Raw genomic sequence first — 11392 nt, forward strand, 5'->3', positions numbered from 1 at the left:
GTCTCTTTTTGACAGACCCAAATATTCTTTCTTTTGGGTCCTGTTTTCAACGTCTAAGATAAATAAATACTCATAATTATTTTTTCATTTTTTCCGATTTTTCAACAAAAAATCAAACATCAAATCGGGTCTCAGAATTCATTCAGGTAACCTTCTATTCATTTCTATCCATCATTAATCGTTTATATTTTACTTGATATAATCAATAAATCTGTGATCTTGAAATTGAAAAATGGGATTTTGATAAGAAATTATTGTGCTTTATTTGCAGGTGAAATATATATAAATATATAAAATATAGTGTGGGGGTGGTGGAGAATGCAAAGCCAAATAGTATGTAGTGGATGTAGAAGTATATTGTTGTATCCAAGAGGAGCTTCAAATGTTTGTTGTGCACTATGTAATACCCTTACATCTGTTCCCCCTCCAGGTATATCCACTTTTTTTTTTTTACATTTATATATATATATATATATACATATGGGGTGAGATATTTTGAGACCACATCTTATTTTAGGACCTCTTATGTATGTATGTATGTATGTATATATTTCCGACAAATTTGTTAAGTGCGGCGGTGTTGGGATTAGAGGGTCGGATGTTCGGTTAGTGTTGTGTGTCCCTCGCGGGGATTGGTTAGGTGGAGTAGAAGCCTTGTTGGTTATGTTTGAAAAGATATATGGGAATTTAGTTGATATCTTAGTTTGCTAAAATCGATACTTGAATAATTAGCTGTGAATTGTGCTAAAGGTGCATAAGAGACGTAGGGTATGGATTAAAAGATACGTGAGGCTGGGTTAAGATTATTAATTGTGTCAAGCACAGATAAGACATGCTAGTTATGAACTTGAGCCTGATACCTTTGCTTAGTGCTGCGTTTCCCCAACGCGTAAGCTACCATTGTGTGGATAGGCTAATTAGACTAGTGCCTTGTTTTTATACGATGCTTGAGAAAGTAGATGACAATTGAGCTAAGTAAATTAATAGTCTTTCTTAATTAAAACCTTATTTCTTTACAAGATACTACCTGCCGCAAATCACACTGTTTTTTCCGTTAGGTAGTCGCCATGAAAGTTGTGATATTTTATATTTTCCGAAAGATTTCAAGAAAGTTAGTTATCATCATTACATGAACTACACCAGTATTTATCGAGGTTTGTGAGAATTTTTAATATTTTGTCTCTGTTGAAACCTTTATTCAGTATAAAGGTTTACTTAAACCATGTCGCAACTTGCAAGTTTAGTTTTCTTTATCAAAACCGTAATTTATTACAAGAAACTCGATTAATTAAATGAGGATTGCGGTGTTTTTGACAAGATTGTTAATAATGTTAAATGCATATAAGATATGTGGGGTTTGGATTTCAGCCCGATATCTCTTAATGTTGTACATCCCTGACGGCTAAAGCTGCCATCACTGGGATGAGTTACTTTGAGTAGAAACCTTGTCTATTATGTTTGAGAAGATAAAGGAAAGCTGAGCTGTATTAGTTGTTAGTCTTTCGTTACTAAAACATGACAATTGTTAACTGTGCCAGATGCATATAGGATATGTGGGTTGGGGCTTAAGCATGATACCTTCGTCCAAGGTTGGGGAACTCGTGACTTGGACTCAACTTGTTTTTGGGGGGTGGGGGTGGGGGTGGGAGTCAGTGTTTGGAGACTCGGACTTGGCTCGGGGGTACCTGGATTGGGTTTTTCATGTACAAAATTAATAAATTTGAAATTATATGTAATAGAAAATTATAACTAGACTAGAAACTTCAAAGTTAAATATAATTGAAAACAAATGTTTATTAAAAGTCTATTCTTAAAATAAAAAATAAAAAATTTGACCATCTTTGACCCGAGGTTGCTGAGTTTGACCTCCGTTGACCTGAGTCTGATCCTGTTGAGCGAGTTTTAGTCCGACTCCGGCTGGCTTGAGTGCTTGACTCGTTTGGTAACCGAGTCACGAGTCAAAATCGGGCGGGTTTTACAACCTTGCCTTTGTTTAGTGAACCATTTCCCCAATGGGTAAGCTGTCATTGTGGGTTAATCAAGAGAGAGAGCCATGTTGATTTTGTTTTAGCATATGGATGACAATTGTACTAAGTAATGTTAAGTTAAGTAGTTTCATAGTCTTTATTTATTAAAACCATATCTTATTACAAGATACTCAGAACAATCTACTGCAAATTTGGTGTTTTCTATTTTGGTAATCCCCATGAAAGCTGTGAATTTAAGAAAGGGTGGCAGTTATTATCATCATTACATGAATGTTAGCCTTCTTAATTTAGGTCTATGAGGTTCTTATATTTTGTACTGATTGACACACATACACGTTTATTCTGTATATAGTTCTTAAAGCATGTCACCATTTTCCTGCAACTGAAGATATTTATGGTTTATGCTCTGTAAATCTTGAAATATAACTCCCTAAAAGTAGGATACTTGATAGCTAATCACTTCAAAGCTTTTGTTTCTTTTGGCAATAATCATATTTGTTTAAGTTGTCTTGAGTCGGCAATAATCATATTTGATTTGCTGAGGCTCTAGGTATATGGATTTGTCTCGTTTGATCAAGTTGTCTTGTATGTCTAACTTCTTGCCAGTTTGTTTAATGAATACTATTTTCCGATCAAAATAATAAAATGTTATATTGTTCCAGTTGCTTTTTTTTAGGTATAGTTTTTTAACTAGTATAGACTTTTAAGAGTGCTTTTGATCCAGATGGCGTCATTTGCATTACATTGATCTTTAAGATCAAATCATCACTTTTCACTTCTTGTACCTTACGGACTTATGATGAATACTGACTATCTACACACTTAAGTACTAAAATATTGTTTATTATATTATTCTTAATCACATATATCGGGTGTGAAATCTTTCAGGGATGGAAATGGCCCAGCTGATCTGTGGAGGTTGCCGCACGTTACTGATGTATACACGCGGTGCTACAAGCGTTAGATGCTCATGCTGTCATGTTGTAAATCTTGCACCAGGTATACTTCAATAATTTGTTTTCAAATTTGGTAATATTTTGTTAGGAGTTTATAAAAAACTTAGATTCCAAGAATGGCTTGAAAGTGTAAAACACAGTTTAACAAGGGCAAATTGCCAAGAAAGTTTAATTAAGGGTTAAAGTAATTTTCCTCGCCTAACAAGAGGTGATCAGTATTATTTTTTTCATAAAAGGGGTACCTACAACTTTTCACTTGAATTAAGTCTACGTGTCTAAACGTAACATGCAACTGAATACGTACACTACAACTCGATTCCTTATGATCCTTTTTTTGAATAATTCTGCCGTATATGTATGCATTCAGTTGTTACATCATCTTTTTGATACATGCGGATTGCTAAGTGGTTAATGAAAGTCCAAGTGTACTACGCATTGCCTTAATTTGAAAAAAATGGAAGTAATCTTATAATGAGAAAAATTAAATCAATTACCCTTACCCCTTTTTTGGTGAGCAAAACTATCATATCCCTTGATTGAGAAAAGTTCAATTGGTTGCCCCTTTGTTAACAATAAACCCAATAACACTAGGGAGATTGAAATGGTTAATAGCTCGTTAAAGAATTGCAATTTAAATTCAAGAGTCTAACCCTGTAAACACCTGCACTACTGCACATACACCACATTTGTATTGAGAACAGTTACTTCTTCACTTTATGGCCTTTTGGACATATTTAGGTTTTATTGCTTATTTCTAAAACTTGGCCTGTTGACCAGTTGTGTTGCAATGTTACTTTGTTAGACATTCCATTGATGGAGAAAAGATAAGGGAGTTAATGGTTTCTTGCAGATGCTATTATGTTAGATTGTTCTATAGTGAGAGATACACCCGTGTATAATACTGGATTTAAGATACTGATAGTTTAGGTTAATAGATTTCAATAGGTTAAATATCTCTAGTTACACAGCTGTGGATTCTTACTGTTTTCATCTTTATCTCATTTTCTTATAGTTGCAAACCAGCTTGCTCAAGTCAGCTGTGCAAATTGCCGGACGATGCTGATGTATCCATTTGGTGCCCCGTCTGTTAGATGTGCAGTTTGTCACTACATTACAAATGTCAATGTGAGCAGCTTAAAATACACAACCCTCTCTTTAAGTTTTTCCTTTGTTGATTTCTATGTGGTTCTGGCAATATGATTAATACTTATTTCTTACTATATTTCTCTATATTGCTGAATAAAACTTTATTGGACTTCAACTCCACAATTCTATCGTTGTTCATGTCTATATGGTTGTTTAATTCTAAATATTCATATTAAGTATTAGTAGAATAGTTTGATAGTACATCACTTTGAAACTACCCAAAATACCCACCTTTTTTTGAAATCCGATATCTCTATTTGCCTCCTCTGAAGAACCGACCAGTGTCTGCTTCAGATTTTTAGAAGGATACATGAGTGCTGCCATAGATGTTCTCATGTGAACATGGATCTTGTACACAAAATTTTCGACCTGAGTTTTACCAGTTTACTGAGAAATATACAGAGTGTAAGAAAGATGTTTGGCCATTTGTAAATGTCATCAATGCACTGTAGTGTTCAGTTGTATGCAGTTGAAGTTAAGAACTTGCTAAAAGGCGAAATGTTATAGTTTTTGTTAACTGACAATTTACCAGTCTGACTAGGAAGATGCTTTCTTTTCCTGTTACTGATTGTATGTTTCCGTTTGCAGCAGACAAGTAATGGACGGGTTCCTACCCCAGTACAACCTAATGGGTCAATGCCCTCTACTTCGACTGTGAGTTTCCTATTTTCCCGCTTTGGTTATTTTAAGTATCTTTTCAAAGAGTATACTTAGGCAAGTAGGACAACCACTATTTAGGTTACTCTCTCTGGACAAAAAGTGTACGAAAAATCATGTCCTTTTAAAATGAAATTTCGAGGAAAAAAATTATTCATAAAGACTCCATGAGTGGCAGAGAGGGAGTCTCCCTCTTGTCCCTTTTGGCATTAGGACCACCTTCTTTTTTATTTCAATGCAACAACAACAAGACCCAATTCCTGCATGCGGGGTATGGGGGAGGTGAGATGTAGACCGTCTTGCCTCTACCCGGGGGTAGAGAGACTGCATCCATAAGGACCTCTGGCCAAATGTTGAAATAGCAGGAGAGTGTACATTTGTGATCCATAGTGTTTTTAATAGTGATAACAAATTTCCTTGGGTACATTTGACAACTTGTCTGTAAACGTACCATATACTAAAGAAAAAGTTTGTCTACTTTTTAAGTAGAAATTAGCAGAGAAAGTGAAAAACAAATAGGAGGTTCATATGGTGTGTTTCTTTGTATCGGTAGCATGGTTAGAAACAAAGTTTCATGATGTACACACAGTTGAAGAGCTAAAATGATTCTCTATTTTTACAAATGTTATGCACTTGTACACTAAAGTCCCATTAGATTTAAATCAATTATGCATGCCTTGCTTTCATTACCAAACTTCTTTATTGAACATTCTATGTCTGTTGATAAGAAAGGTGATATTGGAATATTTATTATTGGACAAAACTAGTAACAATAGAAATGCTCTTTGTTTGTTGAAAATAACCAGAAAACACTTTGGTTGGCAATGATGGGAATGCTTTACGTTTGCTTTAGAGCTAAAATGCTGTGTCATATCTTGCTTTTGTACTCATTGTTTCCTATAAAATGTGTCAAAAGATGTTGCATGTCACTTTCTAAATCGTTTCTCTACATATATCAACAGGAAAAGCCTCATTCGGATACTCTAACTGTTGTCGTTGAAAACCCCATGTCTGTTGATGAGAGTGGGAAACTGGTAAGTTCTTATGTCTATATCCCTCCCTTTTTTTCCTCCCCATTGTACTTTCCTTTAATATTTGTGTCTTTTATGATAAACTAGGTAAGCAATGTCGTTGTTGGTGTGACAACAGAGAATAAACCAACCAAGTGAAATGTTTGGAATGATTTGGTCTCTGATATATCATTTGATGAAATTAAAATGGTGTGTTAGAAATTGAATTTGTATACTATTAGAAAAGGTAAGGGTCATCATATCATATTAACATTGTAATTTAGATTGTTCTGAAGAAAAAAAAGTGATGGCTTGATGTGTTGATTTACGAGGGAGATGAATCATATATTGAATACAGTTCTACTATATATTTGGGTAAACTATTTGAATTGCTTGTAAATGTTATGCGAAATGGTTTTCTTTGTTTTATTATTGGAAGTAGAAACGATACCAAAATTAGATGCATGGCTGATGTTAGCTACTTTTATTAGATGCTTAGCTTATTGAGTTATTATGTCTAGTTGATATCTTGTGTAAGGTGGTTCTAGAGGTTCCATACTTAGGAATTAGGATGATCCACAAACATAAGAACATTTGTCTGCGCTGTGGAGCGGTGGTGGATCACGAATAGATGTTTGCAGTTTGAAAAAAAAAAAAAGAAACGGGCAAGGATCCGTTGAAATTCTTAGACCAGGAGGGGGAGTTAGTGGCTGGTTTTTCATAACAAACAACAAAGCCTGTTTAGCACTGCAAACGGATGTTTTGCAGTATGCTAGGTGCCAGATCGTTCAAATACAGATTAGATTCGACATCCTAGTCTTAACGCAACTCGAACATATTCCTAAAAACGTATACATAAACCAGTTTACTTGTCCAAGTACAACCTTACATACCATAAATAGCTATTCAAGTCTACTTGAATTATTAAGTTTAACAATACATGAATTATAATTTTACTAATATCTATTACCATTATGATCAAATTATAATTATAATCATATGTTACATTCATATCTGACGTAAGACATCGTATCAATGTTATTAAAGTGTCTCTCATCGTATGACAAGTAGTTAATACCAATCACAGTTTTAAGAGTAGGCACATTGGCTACAAGTAATAAGGTCAATAATACAGCAATACAGAACCATATCTTGTGAAATCTCAAAATCTAACAAAATAAATAAATAACTAAATAAACAGTAAAATAAAATAAGAAGTTAAGACATTGAATCATTGATCACATTCTATTATTATCTCGAATTGATAATCACCATGCATCTTGTTTGTTAAAAACCGGTTTCTTTCTTATCTTGAAAACCGCTTCAACCTTTTGTTTTCCAAAACTATGTATGAGGGTTTGTACATTACATACATGAGGAAGCTCTCGGGACCCACAATGGTCGTAGCTGAAGGTGTAACGCTGGGACAAGACCACATACTCGAAGGTTCAACGTCGAGATAAGCCTTTCGACGACCACGTTTCTTAGTCGAGTTCTCATCATAATTAAACGATTGATTATGAACATAACGCACATAGAGGAAAATGGTAATGACTAAACATATATAGAAGAACATAAATACAGGATTTTTGAAATTTGGTGTTTGGTTGTTGCCACCAAAAATCGGAGCCATGATGATATCGCAAAGATTATTAAAAAAAGGCGGAGGTTGATGTGAGAAATAGGGTTGCGATTTAGGGTTTGTAATATCGGCGTTAGAATTTGTGAATTTTAATTTAGACATTTTTCAATTTATAAGCATTGGACCAAGTAATCACAGTTATGGATGAATTCGAATTGTAGTATAAATCGAAAACAAGTAATAATCACAATCATGTTTAATTTCGAATTCTACCGTTATTACCTGTTCACCTTTTCCTTTTATATCATTCTATTCTATTTTTTCTTTAACGGCAATTTATTATAAGAGTTGTTTATGACACATTTTCAAAATTAGATGAATATTGTTAACAATGTAAATTTTCATGTAAAATTCCAGATGAAATCAAATTATAAAAAATTTAATTTTAAAATAGTGAATGCATATATTGTGATTTATCTTTTTTATAGTACTCATAATTATTAGTAATATAATCTTTCGTAGTAATATAATTATATATTGTTAACAATTGTCCGTATTTGAAAACTAGCTATTGTAGCTACAAACCAACTGCCGATACAAATATTTAATAACAATTTACATGACCACTATATCATTTATTTCTTATTCAAATTGTCGCTCATTTTTGATAATCACATTAAGTATTGAGTGTAAGATAAGAACTATTTAGTACGGTGTAAAATTTAAAATTTTGATTTGTTAATAGATCGTTAAAGTAAATTTTTATTAACATATACACAGATAGACATAAAATATAATAATTTAAAAGCATTGAAAAAAAGTTAATATTTTGTTATGAAATATAATAATTTCCATGAGGAGGGGGTTGGAGATCCATCGATTTGTTGGTTAAAATTATCTCCAACACGTTTAAATCGAAACTAACTTTAAAAAAGAAAAAAAAACAAAAAAAACTAAATTTAAAAAAATTGGAAGTTATGGTTATTCGATTGAAATTAAGTCATTTGTCTTTTAATATAAAATACAATAAGATTAAGATTTATCAATAGTTATTATTTTGCAATTTTAGATAAAATAAATGTAAGTTTTAGATCTTTCTATTATATAAATAAAACGAAAATTTGATTACATCATTATTAAAAAAAAAGGATTATTTGGCATATCTAGGCTTTTTTTATTAATTAATTTTTTCATATAATTATATTTATGACATCATATTAAATTTTGATTTTTAATTAATCATTAAGAAGTTTAACATATTTTTTGAAGAGTAAGATGTATAATTACTATCTATTTGATCAACAAGTGTACATTTTTATCCTACGTAAAAATATTTTAGCCTGAGTATTAGCCACCTCTTTTAGAATTTCCAGTTGTAGCATGATAACGGTTATATGTTTTTTTTTATTTTTATCATAAACTTTTATAAAGATGTAAGTAGTGTTGTATTTTTGTATACATATTTTGTATGTTCATCACCTAAATATCTTTAATAATCCCGGGTGTTACCCGGGATGATAAGCTAGTTTATCAATATATAACTATTATTTTGTAATCTTAGAAGTTATATGGGTTAACTTTTGGTTAGGGTGATGATTCTTTTAAGTTGATTTCCTTTGAGTCAAGTTGAAAAATTTTTAACCTTTAAATGAAAATCAATGAGTAAGATTCAAAGAGCATCTTTAGATCTTGGTATCTTAATCTTAATCTTAATATATACTAAAAGACAACTGACCTAACCTCAATTGACCAATCACAGTCCTTAATTTCTCCAAATTAATTAAATCAGCACATGTTTAAATTAATTTACACTTTTTGGTTTTCCATCAACAATTTACACTTTAACCCAATTTAAAGATAATTAATACTTTATTGCATAATGTCTATCTAATAACAAAATATAACTAAAATTTACTAGTAAATGTAATCAGATTACGATATTAATAATCATTGTTGTTATTAGTAGTTGAAATCAAACTATATTTAGGATACAAATTATTCTTATAAAAACTGAAACCTATAAATAAATTTATAACACACGAAATCATTGAAAACCTTACGAATCAACTGTTACTTTTATTTTTTATTGTCTTAACAATCATGGCTTACAAAAATAAATTTACTTTTTTACAAGATATCAATGTAAACTCGGTGAATTGTGTAATCAAAGTTATGATATTATATTTTAGAAGAGTTTGTATAAAATACACCTCCACCCTTAAAATGATTTAGCATTCAATATTAAGATTTGAATATCCCAATTCATTTTTAAATATAATTTTACATTTAACGTATAAGTATTTTTTTTTTGTTCAATAGTAATTCTTATATTGATAATATTACAAAACTTGTATATTTGACACGAGTCTAAAATCTGGTTAATTGCTAAAGTACTCTTAACTTAACCCCTCTATATATATAATTTACCATATGCATCGTTTTATATATCTTAACGAGTCAAATTTACTTCAAAATCATATAAATTTCGTTCCTACCAACTCATAATATATAGCATCATACAAATCAAATAATTCTTATTCTCATGCCTAAGACTTTTAGAGGTTTTTTCTGTTTTTATTTTATTTTATTAAGAATATGCAAATAGTCTCTTTATACTGTCATAGTACGGGTTAAACTGTCTATATTTTAACCCCTCATATACCGTCGAAATATTAAGCCCAAAACTTATACGAATCGACATAAATTGATTACTTATATTTTCTAAATCAAATAATTACTATTAGTTGTTGTCACTGGTATGTGAGCGGTATATAATGTTACTATCTCCAAATATAATGGTCTCATGTTTTATTAAAACGAGAGAAAGTCCTCGCGTGTTACGGCGGCGAGATGGTGGGGGTGATAGGTCATATGAAGTGATAAGTCATAGAGTGTGATAGCAAATGTTTTACCCGTACGGGCTTCGCCCTAGGATTTAAAAATTTGTCGAAAGTATATCTAATGACATCTCTAATGAAAGAGCATGAAATTTTAAGAACACCCATACAATTTTAATAATTTATCGATATACGTTTTTGAGATAAAAGATTTTGAATGAATTAGAGGAATACAATGATTTATGTAGTAGGGAGAAAAAAAATGAGTGATTGAGATTTGAGGACAAAGTGAACAATGAGTGGTTAAGATTTAAGGGTATTATAGGTAATAATAGGTAGTGATGTTTAAATTAGTGAATAAAGAAGAGGGGTAATTTAGATAGTTCAAATCATTTTTTGAGATTTTAAAAAAGGACAAAATGTTTTATAAGATAGTAGTTCTATATCAATGGAAAATATTTCCGCCTCTCATATTTTTATGTATGCTAAGGATCGTTGTTTCATGACATGTTCATAAGAACTTGGTAATATAAGCAGCTACAAACTAACCTAGAGACAAAAAAGTGATATCTACATTAAGCCAATGGTGGCAATTGTAGCATTAGACATGCTCTACGGACCACAACCTAAACAATCAAAATAGAATATAACATATATATAGCGACACAAATAGGGATGACAACGGACTGAAAATTACCCGTAATTAATGTGTGACACAAACTGTAATTAAAAGAAAACCGTTTCCCAACTGTTCAAAAGAAAAAAAGATGTTTGACTAGATCAATGTATTTCGTTTACAAAGTAAGTAAGTAAGTAGCACTCAATATCGTCTTCTACCAATTTTGGATATCAATACTATGACAGTGTATGAAGGAAGACCGCTGGGGTTAAGATGTTGAAAAATGTATTTCATTTACTAGTGAATAGCCATCATTACGTTAATTACAAGAACTGGCGATAGAGATTTAGGTCAAGAAAAATGTCTTATTTCAGCGCCATCTGATCATAATTGAAACATTTGCTCATTCAATTAAAACCTGGACCACAAGATTCTCATGAACCTGGCCCATCATAATTCTAATTACTTTATGAGAAAGTATTATCCCAAATCATGAGAAATAACAATTGTGCATTCAGAATGCCCATATAGAATATTAGAATGGAAATATGCATGGAATGTCAAGTTATCATATCTTAGTTTAACTTAAAAATAAGT

At 31.6% G+C, this 11392-nt stretch overlaps 1 protein-coding gene across 2 annotated transcripts; it reads left to right on the plus strand.

The window, feature by feature from the left end:
- LOC122600084 (protein LSD1) lies at positions 1 to 6186 on the plus strand. 2 transcript variants are annotated; one of them, XM_043772743.1, is made up of 7 exons: positions 1 to 146; positions 272 to 430; positions 2877 to 2987; positions 3957 to 4069; positions 4682 to 4744; positions 5710 to 5781; positions 5866 to 6186. In XM_043772743.1, exons 2-7 carry the CDS (start codon positions 319 to 321, stop codon positions 5914 to 5916), a joined length of 522 nt encoding a protein of 173 aa, XP_043628678.1. In that variant the 5' UTR covers positions 1 to 146; positions 272 to 318; the 3' UTR covers positions 5917 to 6186. The 2 variants fall into 2 exon arrangements, with proteins under 2 accessions (XP_043628678.1, XP_043628677.1); XM_043772742.1 differs by having other exon boundaries at positions 3 to 146; positions 4679 to 4744.
- Positions 6187 to 11392: the final 5206 nt, after the last annotated feature.

This window comes from Erigeron canadensis, chromosome 5, assembly GCF_010389155.1.
Source record: "Erigeron canadensis isolate Cc75 chromosome 5, C_canadensis_v1, whole genome shotgun sequence".
Taxonomy (NCBI): Eukaryota; Viridiplantae; Streptophyta; class Magnoliopsida; order Asterales; family Asteraceae; genus Erigeron; species Erigeron canadensis.